At 44.7% G+C, this 19,301-nt stretch overlaps 1 protein-coding gene across 7 annotated transcripts in view; it reads left to right on the top strand.

The window, feature by feature from the left end:
* Positions 1 to 19,301, top strand: part of MID1 (midline 1) — a 586,156-nt gene that overhangs the window by 541,705 nt on the left and 25,150 nt on the right. For all 7 annotated transcript variants that reach the window (XM_045472348.1, XM_045472354.1, XM_045472349.1 and 4 more), the window contains 2 exons: positions 10,124 to 10,272; positions 18,244 to 18,371. In XM_045472348.1, the coding sequence (XP_045328304.1) occupies positions 10,124 to 10,272; positions 18,244 to 18,371 (277 nt within the window). The remainder of the gene's footprint in view (positions 1 to 10,123; positions 10,273 to 18,243; positions 18,372 to 19,301) is intronic.

The following is a 19,301-nucleotide window of genomic DNA, read 5'->3' as shown; positions in this document are numbered from 1 at the left end:
GATTGCATTACATTACCTCTACTCCATTACTGAACTCCAGAGGGCAGTGTGGAGCTCTGGTCTGTTACAGCCATTGTTTTCTTTTTTCCTTAAAAAAAATTTTTTTTTTTAACCTTTATTCATTATTGAGAGACAGACACAGGATATGAGCAGGGGAGGGGTAGAGAGAGAGGGAGACACAGAATCTGAAGCGGGCTTCAGGCTCCGAGCTGTCAGCACAGAGCCCGACGCGGGGCTCGAACTCACGAACCGTGAGGTCATGACCTGAGCCGAAGTCGGTCGCCCAACTGACGGAGCCACCCAGGCGCCCCAGCCATTGTTTTCATCTCTCTTCTCTATGAGAAGGTGGGTTCCACAGAGGAAGAGTTCATTTCCTATTTATCGCTATATCCTAGCAATTATCACAGGATTAAATGTTTCAGTGACTCAGATTTTATATAGAGATGGCGAAGTGTTTTCCCATGCCTTTGAGCGAATTCAGACAGGTATAATTTTGTGGTGGCAAAACTCCTATAGTTTCACTGTATCATATATCCCTTTGTGGATATATGAATAGTAATTCTTTTCTAATGTTTATATGTTTAAAATTCCTACGGTTTTTGTTGAAATACTTAGGATCCATTTTATTTTACCCATTTCTCTGCCACCCTCCAAAGGTGATTTTGTAGCTATTTTAAAAACGGAAACATTCATTCAAGATTTAACTATTACTGCTCATAACCATACTTTCATGAAATATGTCTAATTAAATTAGCAACTATTAAGTGGTGCCCAGAGGTAACGATAGCCAATATATGTGCTCTTCTCTGTTCTCTACAAAATTTCAAAGGTACGTTCAATATTGTATCATATTTTAGATTACTTTGTATAGGTTGAAAGCTATTTATGCAGGTAAATTGTGACGGTGATCAGAGACGTCAAAGTGAAATCAAATCAAATAGTTCTTGAAGCTGTTTACAGTGAATTAACAAATTAATATGAAACCAGTCCCTGGCCAAGAACTGACTCAGCTGTGTTGAGAAGTGACTTTTCCCCACATACACGTTGTACAACTTAGCGTCCGCCTGGAATCCTCGCGGGATGTATTTCCCCTTCCATTATCGTGCACCACCTCTCAAGGCTCATAGTAGTTTCTCATTGCTGCTGTAACAAGTTACTGCAGACTGGGTGGCTTAAAACACACAGATTTGGTATCTGACCTTCTGGAGGTCAGGAGTCCAAAATCAGTGTCACTGGCCTTAAAGCCAAGGTTTTGGCTGTGCTGTTTCCTTCTGGAGGCTCTAGGGCAGAATCCATTCATTGCCATTTCTCGGCTCCTGGTTTCCTTATCACATCACTCTGTGCCCTTTGCTTCCCTCCTCAAGTTTCTTTCTCTGACACAGCCTCTCCTGGTTCTGTCTTCTAAGGACCTTTCTAATTACACTGGGATCATTCAGAACATCCAGGATAATACGCCCTCTCTCAAAGGTCCCTGCCTTAATCACATGCGCAATGTCCCTGTGTCATGTAAGGTGCCAGAGTTCAAAAACTTCTGGGATTAGGATAAGAGCATCTTTGGGGGCCCTTAATTCAGCCCGGCCAGCATGCCTTTCCCTTGCTTAACTTCCCAGCACGACGACCTCTCTCATGAGCCGGATCAAAGTAGGAAAGCAAAGAGACATAGCTGGACCCAAAACAAGAGAAAGATCTCCACGGGCCAGAAATGGGACGAACCTGCAAAGCCGCGGCTGTGGCTAAAACACAGGCTAGCGGAGACCTGGTCTGGAAGAGACCGAAGCAGCTCTGCCTTCAAGTCCAATGGGTCAATAGTTCTTGATGCCTTGGGCTGAAGGGTACCAGTGCTCCAGATGGTATGGGGGACTGAAATCAGGCTCATTGGTTCATGCCACAGGCTGTATGAGCCTTCTCGCTTCCTTAAAAGACACCGAAAAGGATTCTTGCCAACCTCTACCTAGGGTCAGAGTTTTTAGCAAACTTTAGGCCCGGGAGTCTGGAACAAGCCCGTTGTCAGGTTAGCGCCTGGCTCTGCACTATTTCTGACACCCACACAGAAGCCTCAGAGAGGCGGGGGTAATACCGGGTTCCCGAATGAGGACCCCCACGGGTGAGGTGAGGGCGACTGACGGTAAACCCGCTGGGCGGGCGGGGTGGGCTAAGCAAGGAGGACGAGGGAAGTAAAGATTATGGATAACTCCTTCCCTTTAAATCTGAAACTCAAACCACAGTTCTGGAGCATATAAGGAAAGCTTGCATTTCCAAAAATACAGCCGACAAACTCAGCAAAGACATTACCTCACCCCAGGTGAAATTCATTTTATGGGAAAATATTAAAAAGATGTTTAAAGAAATAAATGAGGGCATAACTTTGATTTTAAAAGAGCAAAAACTTGTGAAACCACAACAGGATAGAAAATAAGAGAGAAAGAAATAGGAAAATAACAAGTTAGCAGTTTGGGAGGTAAAAATGTAGACCCTGAAACTACAAAGAAAACTTGGCCACGAGGGGAATTTGGAAACTGAGTTTTAGCCTCCCCGTAGGAGGGGATATCCGCATGTAAGAATATGAAATTCGATCCATATTTCATGCCATATACAAAAATTAAATCTAATTGTTTTCAACATTTATTCCTTTTTTGAGAGACAGAGAGAGACAGTTGTGAGTGGGGAAAGCACAGAGAGAGAGAGGGAGACATAGAATCCGAAGCAGGCTCCAGGCTCCAAGCGGTCAGCACAGAGCCCGTCGCGGGGCTCGAACTCGCGAACCATGAGATCGTGACCTGAGCCGAAGTCAGACGCTTAACCGACTGAGTCACCCAGGCGACCCCCAAAATTAAATCTGAATGGGTCATATACGTAATGTGAAAGACAACGGGACAGAACTTGGAGATGCCTGGCTGCCTCAGTTGGAGAGGCATATGTGACTCTTGATCTCGGAGTTGTGAGTTCGAGACTCACGTTGGGTGGAGAGATTACTTGACAACAAAAAAAATCTTTAAAAAAAAAAAAAAGAACTTCTAGAAGAAAGCATGGGAGGAAATCCTGGTGAACCTTGAGTTGGGCAAAGATTGGTTTATACAGAATGAGAAAAAAACATCAAAGAAATCTTTACAAATTAAACAGATCATTCTAAATTGTATTTCATCAAAAGTAAAAACTCTTTATAAAGCACTGTCAAGAGAATGTAAAGACAAGCCACGGACTGGGGACAAATTTTTATCTAAATCAAAAAGTATTTGTACGCAGATATATAACAACTTCTAAAACCTCGTTAGTGAGGAAATAAACAATACCTTTGCCAAAATGGATGAAAGATTTGAATAGGTACTCTACTGAGGGAGATGTATGGGTGGCACATAAAAACATGAGGAGATGTGGGGCGCCTGGGTGGCGCAGTCGGTTAAGCGTCCGACTTCAGCCAGGTCACGATCTCGCGGTCCGTGGGTTCGAGCCCCGCATCGGGCTCTGGGCTGATGGCTCAGAGCTTGGAGCCTGTTTCCGATTCTGTGTCTCCCTCTCTCTCTGCCCCTCCCCCGTTCATGCTCTGTCTCTCTCTGTCCCAAAAATAAATAAAAACGTTGAGAAAAAAAAAATTAAAAAAAAAAAAAAAAAAAAAAACATGAGGAGGTGTTCAAAATCATTAGTCATTAAGGAAGTTGTCAAGAAAAGTCATCGGGGCAAATTAGAACCTCGGTGTGATACCCTTCTTACCTAGTAGAATGGTTAAAATTAAAAAGCTGGACCATAGCAAGTATTGTTGAGAATGTGGGGGAACTGGAACTCTCGCATGCTATTTATAGGAATGAAACAGTGCATTTGGGAGAACTGACAGGTTTTTAACATTTTTTTATATTTATTTATTTTTGAGAGAGAGACAGAGTGCAAGCGGGGGAGGGGCAGAGGCAGAGGGAGGCACAGAATCCGAAGCAGGTTCCAGGCTCTGAGCTGTCAGCACAGAGCCCGATGTGGAGCTTGAACTCCCGAACCGTGAGATCATGACCTGAGCTGAAGTCGGACGCTTAACTGACTGAGCTGCCCAGCCACCCCTGATAGTTTCTTTTTTTCCTTTTTAAATATTTATTTATTTTTGAAAGAGAGAGAGAGAGCGTGTGTGTGTGTGTGTGTGTGTGTGTGTGTGCGTGCATGAGAGCAGGGGAGAGGCAGAGAGGGAAGGAGAGAATCTCAAGCACGTTCCACGCTGTCAGCACAGAGCTCAATTTGAAGCTTGAACCCGTGAACAGTGAGATCGTGACCTGAGCCGGAATCGAGAGTCAGACGCTCAGCCAACTGAGCCACCCACACGTCCTGAACTGACAGTTTCTTAAGTAGTTAAACATACACTTACCATGTGATCCAGCCATTCCGGGTGTTTACCAAGAGAAATGAAAGCATATGTCCCTATAAGACATGTACGTGAATTTTCATGCGAGTGTGAAGGGTAATAGCCCCAAACTGGAAATGAGCCAAATGTCCATCGACAGATGAATAAACAATTTGGGGCGCATCCGTAATGAAATACTATTCAGTAACAAAAACGAATAAGCTACTGATATATGCCACGACATGGGTGAATCTCAATAAATCATGGTGAGCGGGGGCACCTGGGTGGCTCAGTCGGCTAAGCTCTGACTCTCGGTTTGGGCTCAGGTCAAGATCTCACGGTTCGTGGGTTCAAGCCCTTTGTTGGGCTCTGCGCTGACAGCGTGGAGCCTGCTTGGGATTCTCTCTCTCCCTCCCTCTCTGCCCCTCCCCCACTCACTCTCTCTGTCTCTCTCAAAATAAACAAGTAAAAAAAAAATAAAAATAAATGATGGTGAGTGAAGGAAGCCTGACAGAAAGTAGTATATTCTGCATGAATACATTCATACGGAAGTTTAGAAATAACACTTTCTAATAATCTACAGCAGCAGGAAACAGATCAGTGGTTGCTTAGTGACAGGGAGGGGTGGGCAGGACGAATTACCAAGGGACTCTAGGAAAACTGGAGGCATGATCTGAGTGTTCATTGTCTTGAACGTGGTGACTGTTTCCTGGGTTTATGCATGTTTGAAAACTTTTAAATTTGCACGTTAATTATGTACAGTTTGTTATCCGCTAATTGTATCTCTATAAAGCTGTTTATTTTTTTAAATGTTTATTTGGAGAGAGAGAGAACGAGCGAGCACAAGCAGGGGAGGGGCGGAGAGAGAGAGAGAGAGAGAGAGAGAGAGAGAGAGAATCCCAAGCAGCCCCTGAGCCGGCAGCACAGAGCCTGACTCGGGGCTGAATCTCACCAACCGTGAGACCACGACCTGAGCCGAAACCAAGAGTCGGATGCTTAACCGGCTGAGCCACCCGGGCGCCCCTCAATGAAGCTGTTTATAAGACAATTGCGTATTTATATGATGGAACAGTCTTCAAAAATTAAAATTAATGAAGTAGGGTGATATGTATTCGTATGGACAAATCACAAAAATATAAACAAGATTTACAGTACTTTTGTACGGAATGAGAATTGTTATATAACATTTGATAAACTGCAAAAAAAAAAAAACAAAAAAATCCCATACAGTGTTTCGGCACGTTGTACATGCTTGGGAGTCACCCACCCTGACTTCAAAAAAGGTGTTTTCCTCTCAAGAAGGACTTGAGTGAAATGAGGGAGGGACACACAGGGCTTCAATGCTATCGATAATATTTTACTTCCTTTTGAAAAATCTTACGCTAATATGATGAAAATATCGCGATTTGGTAAAGCTGGTACTGTGGATAGGAAATTTGCCCCTGTCACTTGAAAAATTGTGCGTGTGGAATTTCTCCCTTTTTTAAAAAAGTGCCCAGGGACATTATCTCAGAAGCTGTGTTAGAAAGCACACAGTACTTGGGAAAGATGAGGCCCAGTTTGGCTTTCTCTTGAGTGACTGCTTTGGCATATCGCCAAGGAATAGTTGATCCCCAAACTCGGAATTCACAGTGACTGGGTCCCTGGCCAGGGTGTGTTGGTGTAAGGGATACATTTTCAGGAAAAGAGGAACATGGGTACCTACACCCTTTAAATCTGAGGTGCTGGGCAGGGAGGGCAAGCGTGTCTGAGGACCCTGAACACAGAGAAGGGACGGGGGGACCCTCTGAGCGGCACTTGGAAGTGGGGAGCTGGAGGAAGCGCCAGCAGGATTTGGGGGATCGTGGTGGTGAATTTCATCCACCTCGCGCCTTTGCCACCATGTGTCTCTGGTGCCGACACAGACCATTGCTGTCAGACCATTGTGCGTTCTTTGAAATACATAGCTTGGCAGCCTTTGTACTTGGACGGACTGGAGAGTCTCAAGCCATGAGACTCCCTGGGAAAGATTTGTCTTATCTCTTCAGTAGTGGGAGATAAATTTCATGTCAACACACGAAAAGCTGGCACCAGACTCCAGATGAAGCAAATCACATGCGTTATGTTCAGGCACGGGTCGATGGTGGAAAGCTGCAGCCGCAGAGAAAAAGGGTCCCTCGCCCTCACTGCTTTTGGGTACTCTAAATCTCCAAAATTTAAGATAATTAACCGGACTACACGTTCGGGCCTTTCTTCAGCCTGATTGAAATGCCAAGGACCGGCTTCCTTGGCCATTCAGGTATTTGTGATGACCGAGGATCAGTTGCTAGGACATAACAATGTTGGGGTGGAATCCTGCAATATACATAAAAGCACGTATATTAAAAGCATTTAAAATGCATTTCAAGAAAAACAAAGGGCTACTTTTCAAAGCATGCGTAAGGTATAATAAACAGCTAGTAAACTGCCATACTGAAGCCGGTGTCCCCAGTCAAAGGAGATCCACCAGGCGGGATATTTCCATGATGAGTATGGAATGAATTCCTGAAATTACAGTGTGCAATCAACACTTCCCAAAGGAAAAAAGAGCAGGGCCAATTCGGAAAAATTTCCCCTGTGGCAGTAACACATAATATAAAGGATCTTCTTATGTGTCAGGATCTAGTGTTTCTTTTCAAAAATCAAATTTTATTCCTCTTGTCAGATTTTTAAAATAATATATGAAGTGTTTTCTAATGAAGAAATTAGTATTTTGCCAAATGCTCCGTGTCTGATCCCGAAGGGCTGTATACCAAGTGGGGTAGTGTTTCCCAGAGTGTGGTTCCGATCAAGGCCATCTGATCAGAATCGTTTCAGTTAGCAAACTTTTTTTGTAAAGGGCCAAATAATAACTATTTTTGATTTTGCCAGACAGTTTCTCTTGCAGAAGCTCACCTCTGCCCAGTGTTGTAGTGTGAAAGCAGCCACAGGCAAGTCCTAAATGAATGAATGTGGTAGTGTGCCAATAAAACTTTATTTACACAGACAGGTGTGTGCGGAGTATGGCTCACGGACCATAGCTTATGAACACCTGACTTAGAGCGGTATTTTTATCTTTTCTTTTTTTAACTGGAACTCACAGTAAGAAATACATAGGACATCAAATCCAGCTTGTGTGCACGTGCACACGCGCGCGCGCGCACGCACACACACACACACACACACACACACACACACAGAGTTTTGCAAAACCTAATTTGCCCTTTGTACCAGAAATACACTCTGCTACTTTCTTTCCTCCTCCCCTCTTCTACTTAATGTTTTATTTTTTTAAGTTTGTTTATTCTGAGAGAAAGGGAGAGGGAGCGAGCGCACAAGCAGGGGAGGGGCAGACAGAAGGAGAGACAGAATCCCAAGACAGCTCTGTGCCACCGGCACAGAGCCGATTTGGGGCTCGAACTCACGAACCGTGAGATCGTGACCTGGGCCAAGATGAGGAGTCGGGCACAACCGACTGCGCCACCCAGGCACCCGTCTTCTACTTCGTGTTTTCAGGGCTAGTTTTTATCATACCTGTACCTCATTGCCTGTTGAGATGCAGAATCCGCTGCTCTGCTGGTGACAGCTTTTTACCTAGGATATTGAGACGTGAGCCCAAACGTCTGTAGTTCTCTTTGTAAAAGATCCCCAGCAGCTTCTTATGCACACCATTTTGAAAAGCTCTGATCCGGTGTATCAGATGGAATTGTACACTTGAGTTAAAATTACAATTATTCCAACAATTGTTTTCTGTGAAGCATTCCTATGTGTTCAAAGGAGGCTCTCATTTTGGCCTGTTTCAACTTACGCATGGCTGAGGAGGTTTTTTTTCCCTTCTCCTCTTTTTAAAAAAATTGTTTTAATGTTTATTTATTTTTAAGAGAGAGAGAGAGACAGAGTGTGAGCAGGGGAGGGGCAGAGAGAGAGAGAGAGGGAGACACAGAATCCGAAGCAGGCTCCAGGCTCCGAGCCGTCAGCAGAGAGCCCGACGTGGGGCTCGAACCCACGAGCCTTGAGATCATGACCTGAGCCGAAGTCGGACACTTAACCGACTGAGCCACCCAGGCGCCCCTCCCTTCTCCTCTTAATGTCACTTTTAATTTCCAATATCGTGATAGAAGAAAAGAAAGAAGAGAATAGAGTTCAAGCATTGTTAGATGTGTAGTCATGGGATCACCGACCAGCGTACTGAAAGGATAAGTGATTGACACGAAGTTATTCCAAGGGAATATTGCGACCTTATGTGTCTTTTGTTAGAATCGTATTAAACATCTTTAATTCTGTTGTGTGATTCCAAATATTCCATTCCCTTGGTTTGTTCGAGGGACTCTTCAGTTATTTTGCTTCCTCTGGATGTATTCACGTTAGAAGCTAAATTCACTTTGGGGCAGACTAAGCGTCACTTTGTTCAACTCACGACCACGGTTAATCCGCTGCGGAGGGTCACTAGAATTTGCCAGGCTTCATATCACATACCGTTTGCTCCAAGGTTTTGACACTTCATTCTCTAACTCTCCTTTCAGGAATTTTTCGCACTCTTGCCTGAAATTTTGTGGCCGCGGTCTCTCAGCGCAGCATATTCATTTCCTTTGTTTGCTGCAGTACGACATAGCTGGAATCAGATGTTCCTTAGAGGCCTCGAGTTCTGACATCTCCTTCCTTCCTTTTCTCCGATTAAAGTTGCATGGGAATGGTAATGATGACTTGGAGAAAGAAGGAATTTCTTGGAGTTAGCAGGAATTCTGGAGGGAGCTGGAGCCAGCCCTGTCTGTAAGACAGATTAACTGGCCTCCTCCCTACCCTTTCACCCAGGGCTGGTTTCCATTCCGGAATGATCATAAAGCCGGCCAAGACCTGTCCCGAGCTGTGTGGCGAGGGCACCGGGCGCTCGGCAATTCTAATTAGCAATCTAATTTTAACTTGGCTTCTGGCCCGAGGGCTTCATCTTGTAGCACGTTTCAAACACCAGAGCGCATGGTCAAGTGGGTTACCGTGCACTTATCTTGGCCTACCCCAGAGGTTACGGTCAATTACGTTTGAGGGTCGTTTTCAAGCAAGACAGGATCAGGAATCGGAATGGAGGTTGGAACCAAACATGCATTTTTATCCCGACTGGGAAACGCTTATCAAAATAGTTCTTAGTTATCAAGTAAGCACAAAGTGCCTGGAAATGACGTTCCCAGTGAGGGGAAACGGCCCAGCTGTGCTTTTTTTGGCCTTCTCTCATCTGCTCAACAGGAAAAATATTAATCAATGGAAAAAACGCTCTCTTTCTGTGAATTTAACACATGAGTTTTAGATCGCGTGGGAAATAGTAATACCTCATGTTTTCACATCACAATTTTATTACATGGATTGCAAAGAACTTTTTAGAAAATGGTTCTTACTGAAGCCACACGTTTGCACCTATGGAGATGTTTTATTTGCTTGATGGCCCAGCTGCAAACCCGAGATAAGAGAAAGTTCCAGCATTCCCTGTGATCTTTCAGTAATTGAGTGGAATAGTGGGGGAAGAGGTCTGGTGACCCTTGTAACTTACCATGGGGCAACACCTTGTTTCCCCATCAACAAGGAAGTAATTCGCCATTCAGTATTTTCCCATAAAACAAATTAGCAACGCTTCTCCAAGGAGACAAAGGCTGTCTAAGCCAGGAGTCCCGTATCGGAGATTTCCATATGTCTCTGCCTGCTTGTCAGACTTTTATTGAAGGACAACTTACGTGCAACAGAACGCACGCATCAGAAGGGTCCAGCCCGATGCGTTTTCCCTAAGCGAGCCCACCCGTGTAACCATCTCCTCTTTTCAAGGTGATGAGGCTCCGCAAACTGGCTCAGCAGATTGCAAACTGCAAGCAGTGCATTGAGCGGTCGGCATCACTTATCTCCCAAGCGGAACACTCTCTGAAGGAGAACGATCATGCGCGCTTCCTACAGACGGCGAAGAATATCACTGAGAGGTGAGTGCGGGGGCTGCTGGGAAGTTCTCAGCCGCTGGGCTCCTGTGTCTGGGGAGCGATTGGTTGGCCTTGCCCTCCCCTTGCTTTTGTTTTCATTTTCAAGGCTGAGTACCAGGGAGAATAGAGGCTTTGAGCAGCTTTGTTCCAGCTAAAGATGCTTCCCTTTGACATGTCAAAGCCTTTTCAGCAGCGCCCTGGAGTTCAAGGCCTTTGAAACAAGAGTCCACCAGCTAGGAAGAATAAAATCAGCCTTGCTTTTTGGGGGGAGAAAGCTTATGGTGGCACAAAACCAGCATTTATTGTGACTCTCAGACCTGATCTTATCGTACGCTTGATAACAAAGAATCAGAATGAAGGCAAAGACATAAAAGGGAATCTTTTCTTCCATCTCAGGGCTCATCTATTTGGAAAAAAAAAAAAAAAAAAAAAAAAAGAGCAAACTCCCAGGTGTTGTTTTCCGTTAGACCTGTTTTTATTTGGTCGAGAAGCTTCGCCTCTTCTGAAAGGTCAAAGCTGACTCATGTGAGAGAGAGCGGACCCACCTGTCCATCTCCTACCTCTTGCTTTGAAATGTGTGGCTTATTCTAGGGCAGGGAACATGGAGATAACATTATTTGAATGGACGGTTCAGCAGTAGAACTGGTGGGAGCCTGTACTCCCTTGGTCCGAGTACTCGATCGGTACAGAATCACTTGTTCTCCCTGATGCAAAAACCTACAGCAGCTCTCGTGGAGCCACAAAAAGCACCTGACTCCACCTAAATGATATCTCCAAGCCTTGCCAATGCCCTTGACTTCTCATTCATTCTGCTTTTCAGAGTCGCTTGCCCCTTATCCAGAGCAATAATAGAATCCAATCACCGGACAACCCCAGGCAGCTCATTCATGCTGGTCTTTATCCTAGAGCAGGAGTCTGCCAACTCCTATAAAGGACCAGAGAGTAAATATTTTCAGCTTTGCAACTTATGAGGTCTCCTTGGAAGCTACTCAACCCGGCCGTGATAGCTCTCTATCAGCCTCGCTTAGACAGTACAGAAACACTGTCTAAAGGGTGTTTCTAAAAACATTTCGCAAAACAGGTATTTGGCCCTCTGGCTGTATTTTGCCAACCCCTGGCCCAGGGGGGGAAAATACCATCCTATGACTTCAAGGAATTTCTTCAAGGAAAGAGAAAGAAAGCCAACATTAGTTGAGTGCTTGCTTGTGGCGGCCACTGTGCTAATTCTCAAAATGTCGCGTACAGGTAGGCATTGATATTTCCGTTTCCGCTCTTCTTTCAATTAGAGTAACGTACAGTAGTAGCTTTACAACTCTGGTCTCGTGTTGAACCTGCCTCGCCGGGTTGTTATTGTTGAGAAAAATTTCTTCCGCGATTGGTTCCGATACCTGATCTCTTCCAAAGCACGTGGATAACAGCTGGTTATATCCTTAAAATGATCACCTCCCTACTCTTAAGAGAAGCCAGTTTCTTTCCTCGTGTCTCCTAGGTTCCAAGCGTTTAATTGTCTTCCCAGCTCTCATCTGGACTGCATCCAATTGTTTTATATGCATCCTAAAGTTAGAAAGTGCAAATACCACTAATAACTCCGGTGTGCCTCGGGCAGTCTACTAGACAGTGTTTGCACTTATGTCACGATTTCCAACTGGGATCCAAATACTTTTCTCAGGCCTTAAATCACGAGATGGCCAGATGAAATGGCTACTGTGAAGTGCATTTCTCAGCAATCCCTAAAGATTTGATCACGTGCAATATGAAGAAATTCTCAAGGGCAGAGAATGTGGCCCCATACCAGTTAAGACAGAACATTCTGGGGGTACCTGGGTGGCTCAGCCAGTTGAGCGTCCAGCTTTGACTCGGGTCATGGTCTCGCGGTTCATGAGTTCGAGCCCCACGTCGGGCTCACTGCTGTCAGCTTGTTTGCGTGGAGCCCACTTCAGATCCTCTGTCTTCCTCTCTCTGCCTCTCCCCTGCTTGCCCTCTTCCAAAAATAAATATTAAAAAAAAAAAAAAAAAAAAGAACATTCTGAAAGAAGACCTACCTACCTTTGAAGTGTAACATAAGCACATGAATGTCCACACGTGATCTCCCTCAGATCCAGCAGGGTGTAACTGGTCCCATTCACCTCCACCCGTAACAAGCCCATCTCGTCAAGAACAGAAACATGACTTTGAGTTTTCTTTCTACAAATGAATTGTATAATACGGTTGACCCTCAAACAGCATGGGTTTGAATTGCACAGGTGCACTTATACAAAGATTTTTAAAAATAAATACAGTACAGTGCTGTAAATGTACTTTCTCTCATGATTTTCTTAATAATATTTTCTATAATAATATTTCTTAATATTTCTAATAATAGTTTCTTCTCTCTAGCTTACTGTATTGTAAGAATGCAGAATATAATGCATATGTCATACAAAAAAATATGTTAATCGACTATTTATGTTACCGGTAAGGCTTCTGGTCAACAGTAGGCTATTAGTAGTTATGTTTGGGGGGGGCGGGAATCAAAAGTTATACATGGATTTTCAACTGGGTGGGGGTCAGCACCCCTAACCACCCCCCCCATTGTTCAAAGGTCAACTGTATACTATATTCTCAAGCATCACTAATACATAGTTCTCGCTGTGATTGTATGTGCACTTTTATAAAATTATTTTTTTTTTTAAGTTTATTTATTTTGAGAGGATGGGGGGAATGCAACAGGGTGAGCCGGGGAGGGGCAGAAAGAGAGAGGGAGAGACAGAATCCCAAGCAGGCTCTGTCTGTCAGCACAGAGCTTGATGCGGGGCTCGATCTCACGAACGGTGAGATCCTGACCTAAGCCGAAATGAAGACCGATTCTTAACCGACTGAGCCACCCAAGCACTCCTAAAATTATTGTAAATAAGCAAAATTATGCACTAAGTCCAGACATAAGAAAGTCGGCCGCCTGTTTATGAGAAGGCTAAACTTCCATCAAAGTTTAAAGACATAGTACCTGTAAAAATTTGCCAACATCCTTCATCCCCCCCCGTTTCTGCAGCCCCTCTCTTCTGTCTTCATTTGTCAATCTTCTTGGTCACTTCCCGAGCCTTTCTTTTTCTAGGACCGGAATGAAGGGAAAGGGCAGGGGGCTTGGACTAGGACCTGGGAAACTTGGGCAGATCCCAGCACCGCCACTTTTTAACTGCGATCCTTTGGGGTTTATCCGTGAGGCATTTTCTGCTAAGAGGAGTGGGCTTGTAATACCTGCCTCTATCGGTAGTTTTGATAATACTGCTGATATCCTATCCTAAGAATGGGCCTTTAACGTCATTGGTACTCCATACTGTATGTTGGATTTAAGTTTTCAGAGTTCATTGTGTCGGTACGGCCCTGCCTTGTGTGTCTCTTCTGGGGCTGGTCTCTGCCTGTCTCTACTCTTCAATCCTTTACTTAGTAAGCATTCCACTCTGGGACGTGACTTCGTGATTCTCTGCCTCCTATTGTGTCTGCCTTGGGCGTTGGCACCTGTGTACTTCCAAACCATCTTTATTCTTCTAGTCAAGGGTGGAAAGCCCAGAACAAACTTGGAATCCTGCAAGCCTTCCTAAAGTGAGACTTGGGGGAGGTTTTTCGACATCTTTAAACCACTTGAAGTGGATATGTTCACCTACAGGCTGAATCAAACTGCAGAAAGCTTTTTGATTTAGAAACAGTAAGAAAAAAAAAGGAGAGAGACCCTCAAGCTTTACCTTGTAGGAGATGCATGTGCTTTGGAATCAAGTATCCGGCTCTGAGTTCATTGCCTGGCAGTAATTACGGACGGCATTGGGGCTGCTCCTTTAACACTTGTGAGTCTAATCTTGCTCACACGCTCCTAGCAGGCGGAAGTCCCAGCCATCTTGTTTCCACCATTATAGCCCCAGCACGTAGCAAACTGCCTGACGTGAATGAATGAGTGAACAAATTATGAAACAGGTCGAGGAGTCCTACCTAATGCGGTTGTCACAGGGACAAGATGAGATAATGTAGTAAAACTATTATTCCAGTTCCCGTCCCAAGGTGAACATGCAACAAATGCTCATTCCTGTCCTTCCTACTCACTGAGTTGATGCAAACAGATTGTATAACATACCGCATTCTCAAGCCACGCTAACGTATAGGTCTTTTGTATGATTGTATGGGCGTCTTTACAAAATCACGTTAAGCAAAACTTTCCACTGAATTGAAGCATAAGAAAGTTGGTCTACTGGTTATGAGAAATCTGAAGTTTTAGCAGCGAATTCTCAAGAGGAGGGTTAAAGGAAACTTCCCTCTCAACGGTACCCATTTTTCAGACCTTCTAGGAGGGTGTCTGACTCCACAGAGTGACCCCTCTGCCCTTGAACACCTAAGCAGTTCAAGGATCCATCAGACTTCCCCCGAATATAAAGCCCAGAGCTCCAGTTGTCAGCTCTGGCAAGATGTCACTTGATTTTAAGAATTTAAGCACATGTGATGAGTGGTTTTTGAAGAGTGTTCTGGTAGGGTGTTAATTGGTATTAAAACAACAAAATTCCAGAGCCAAATGCATCCGGGAAATCTTGAGCAGACCCAAGTAAACCACATTTTGTTGCCATGAGACCTCGCTGGGTTTTACTGTGGTGATGTGCCCTCTCGCCCAAGAGAGACGACCCATTTAAGTGCCATTGTCGGGGGCCTGGCATGGGGGCGATGTTCAGCAGGAAGGGTAGAGCATCTTGCCCTGACATTGACTGTTTGACAGAAACCCTGTAAGCAGTGTAATTCTAGACACATCCACCTTCTGGAAAACTGGCCCCATGTGGCTCCTAGCAAACAGAGTGTTATAGAGATTAGAGCCATCAAAGTACAACCAGAAACAGAAGTAACGTGCAGTCCACCCCTTTAAGCGTCATAGGGCACAAAGTCCTTATTTGCCTCAATATGACCAAGGCTTCACATACACCTACAGGCATGTGCACACGTGTGTATACACACACACACACACACACACACACACGCACACAACTGTGAAGGCGCAGAATTGCGAAAGTGGCCTAACACTGATGGCCCTGGTGGATTTTGGCATCTCATCTGAAAGGCCAGAAGATGGGCAACAAGGATTTGGGGAATAAAAACGTGACCTAAAATGTTGAATCTGGCAGCTCTCCCCTCGCCTGTCACTCCAATTAAGAATTTGAAATTGTAGCCAATGATAAATATCTTTCCTTCCATCAAAAAACCGTGTAGGTGTTAAAGGCTGCAGTAACTCCACAGACTCTTGCCGTCAGTCTTTGCCTCTCAGGCTTAGGGACTTTCAGCCTTTCTGTTCCCACCCCGCAAAGTTCCTACCATCAAGATGGCAGGCATTTTTAACCCTGTCACGTGACCGAAGCACATTTTTAGTTACCTGTGGACCATAGGACCAGGAGAAGCTTGGGAGAACTCTATTCTGGATGAGCCTGAACAGAAGCTTCTGCCCCTGGACTGGGCAAGTGCTAAGGCGAGAGTCAGAGGCCTTAAGATCCTCTCAGCCCAAGACCTTCTAATTGGGGTTTCGCTTTGAAATTTTTATTTGAGGAGTTCAAATGCCGTTAGAGCATTTCTTTTAACTTTTCTGCACCGATGCAAATATGTCGGGCTCTTCAGCCCCTGGCATACTTTAAGGGCTTAGTAAATATTTGCTAAATAATCCTGGGATCTCTCGGAGTTTTGAGGAGTTTTTCTGATTATGGGTCATAAGGAAAGCATTTTTAAGTACAGTTTGACCATCTGTAAAAAATGCCAGCAACCGTCCCTTTATCCATCAGTCTAAATTAGCAGGTGTGTTAGTCACAATAATTTGCCCATCTCCCTCGGGCGCAATCTTTAGCCAACCAGATCCCGTAACTCTGCTGTTTACTGTTTCTTGGTGAAAAGGTGAGGTGGTGAATTTAGACTCTCCACCCTCATTGAAACACTTGAAACTTTTCTTTCCAGGGGCGCCTGGGTGGCTCAGTCGGTTAAGCGTCCGACTTCGGCTCAGGTCATGATCTCGCGGTCCGTGACTTCGAGCCCCGCGTCGGGCTCTGTGCCAACAGCTCAGAGCCTGGAGCCCGTTTCGGATTCTGTGTCTCCCTCTCTCTCTGCCCCTCCCCTGTTCATGCTCTGTCTCTCTCTGTCTCAAAAATAAATAAACATTAAAAAAAAAAAAAATTAAAAAAAAAAAAAAGAAACTTTTCTTTCCAGAGTTTATGCCTCTTCAAACTTTCATCTATGGATCCCAGTATCATTCCAATTATTACATTGTTAATTATCCTGTCTCCTTCCCTCCCCTCCACAGAACTGAAAATGTACCAGAAGCACAAGTACAGAAATTCTATTTCTAAGGATTTTGAGCACTTCACAGGTGTAACTATTATTATCTTTTTTAAGGGTTTTTAAATGTTTATTCGTTTTTGAGAGAGAGAGAGAGACAGAGTGTGAGCGGGGGAGGGGCAGGGAGCATAGGAGACACAGAATCCGAAGCAGGCTCCAGGCTCTGAGCTGTCGGCACAGAGCCCGATGCGGGGCTCAAACCCACGAACTGCGAGATCGTGACCTGAGAAGTCGGACGCCCAGTCAACCGAGCCACCCAGGCGCCCCGAAAATATGTTTATAAAATACAAAGTTTCGGGGTGCCTGGGTGGCTCAGTTGGTTAAGTGGCTGACTTCACCTCAGGTCGTGATCTATCAGTTCATGATTTCGAAGCCTGCATCAGGCTCTGTGCTAAGAGCTTGGAGCCTGGAGCCTGCTTTGGATTCTGTGTATCTCTCTCTGCCCCTCCCATGCTTGTGTGCTCTCTCTCTCTCTCTCTCAAAAATAAACATTAAAAAATTTTTGAAATAAAATAAAACACAAAGTTTTAAGAGCCACTAAGAGGTATAGGAGGAGGTACATCCCCTTAGGTAACGAGGTTGAAATTTTTCTAGGTTAAACGGAAGAGTAGAGACCTGGAATTCTCCTCCTGGCTGGGGCCAGCCAGCTTTGTGACCTCGTATAAATGGTGGTGTTTACCAAACTTAATGAAATACCCAGATCACCAAGATTATGAGGCTGGCATAGCCTGATATGCTCAGAAGTGGCCTACATCATGCCACAATTGTGTTGCCTTTAAGAGAATCGCCTGCGGTTCTTAACTAGTCAGATTGTTCTGCCATTAGTAACTGAACTTTGCAAATCAACTTGAGAGCTCAACACAGGCCTCTCGGGAGATCTCTCATACATTGCAGGAGAGTCAGACCCGCCAGTACCTTGCCGTAGAGTTTATGAACGAGAACTCTAACTAGCAACCCTAAATGAAGAGGAGAAACAGTGTATCCGTTGGAGGAATGTGAGAGAAAGCTCATGAATATTTTTCATGGCATCTGCCGGGAATACGGGGCAAAACAATGAATACGAGGAGAATGGAGCGAGCCAGGGAGAAAACTCCTTTCTTAGTGTTTATTTCAGAGAGGGGCTGGTAATTGATGAAACTAATCCAATATCTGGAAACATTCCTTTTTAATCCTCACTTTGCCTTTTATGCAGTTTGGAATTTTGGAGACTCCTCTTTGAAGTAGAGCAGGGTCGGGTCTGAAAGGAACAAACCGTTTCCCAGACAGATGTGTGAAGAAATGCCCGGAGCTATGAGCTTCTCGCTGGGGTTAGATGTGAAGGGGCCGGGCTGTTAAATACACAGCAACATGAAATATGAATATTCTTTCACCTCCGTGGGGAATTTTTTTCCGAGGTAAAAAGAAAGGCGGCGGGGGGAGGCAGAACACTATTCTACTGTTTACCCAATTCCTTTGCCTGGTCTTTGAGCTTCCATTCATTAGTATGGTGTTGCTGTGCTGTGCCACTCCAAGATCCTTTCTGAGGCTCACGTGTGAAAACAGCACGGTTTTAAAATGATATTTCTTGTCCTTTTATTGTCTTTCATTCCTTTGCAGCGACAGTGAAAGCCATCTTGACAGTTCTAAAATGTTGTTTTGTTTACATTACAGAGTCTCCATGGCAACTGCATCATCCCAGGTCCTAATTCCTGAAATCAACCTCAATGACACCTTTGACACCTTTGCCTTAGATTTTTCCCGAGAGAAGAAGTTGCTAGAATGTCTGGATTACCTTACAGGTAATGTCTTGCGTGTGTGTGTGTGAGTGTGGGGGGGGAGGTGGGTAATATTGTGTACATTCGGTGATACGCATACTTTGCCCCCCAGATCCGTTCCCTAAAAACCAGAGGGGTGCACTTCTGATTTAGGAATGGAGTCTAATATTCCCATAAACAATTTCTGGCACTCTTTTTTCTTTTTTTTTCACTCAAAACAGCACAGTCTGAGACCAAACTGGGAACAGAGGAAAAAGGAGAATCTCAATAACTGAAAACATACTTACCACCATTTTCCCTCCCTCTCAGAGTGTGGGTACCACAAATAATGGCTCTGTTGGCCATCGCAGGGATACATAAGGGAGCGTGGCTATTTTCCATTTCATCTCAGCAAGGCATCGGACTCTCACGGTGTCTTGCCAGAGAAAAACTTGGCAGCTAACTTCGATTGGGTATCTACCCTGCTCTGGCTTTTTGTATGTGAGAGCCTGTTTAATCTTCCCAACATCCAACTGAGGTCAAGTGTTGTCAGCCTCATTCTGCAGAGGACGGAGGTCACCCATCTTGAGGGAGGTCAGGTAGCCAAGGACTTGGCAGAGTTAGCATTTGCTTGGATCTGTACAGACTCCCAAAGACCTCCTGGTCTTTCTCGTAAAAGACCACATTTCATCTTGGCAAAGGTCACCATGGCAAACGTCCCAGAAATCACACGCGAATTCCTGGTACCATGTTTCCAATAGGCATTTTTTGGGTCAAACTTAAGAAACAAAAGCAAACAACAATAAAAGAAAACCGTAGCCTCCTCCCATTCCTAACCATGCTTCCAGATTTTTCTTTGCTGTCAACCTTTAGAGCGAGAACTGAAATCATTCGCTGGGAGGATGTGGACTGTTTAGATGACCTCTATTTGTGTTAGCCAAAGCCACCGGTGCCTATGACTTCAGGAAAGCTCCA

The sequence above is a fragment of the Leopardus geoffroyi genome, chromosome X, assembly GCF_018350155.1.
Source record: "Leopardus geoffroyi isolate Oge1 chromosome X, O.geoffroyi_Oge1_pat1.0, whole genome shotgun sequence".
Classification (NCBI taxonomy): domain Eukaryota; kingdom Metazoa; phylum Chordata; class Mammalia; order Carnivora; family Felidae; genus Leopardus; species Leopardus geoffroyi.
Note: the sequence above shows the minus strand (reverse complement) of the source record. Positions and strands in the feature narration are given on the sequence as shown.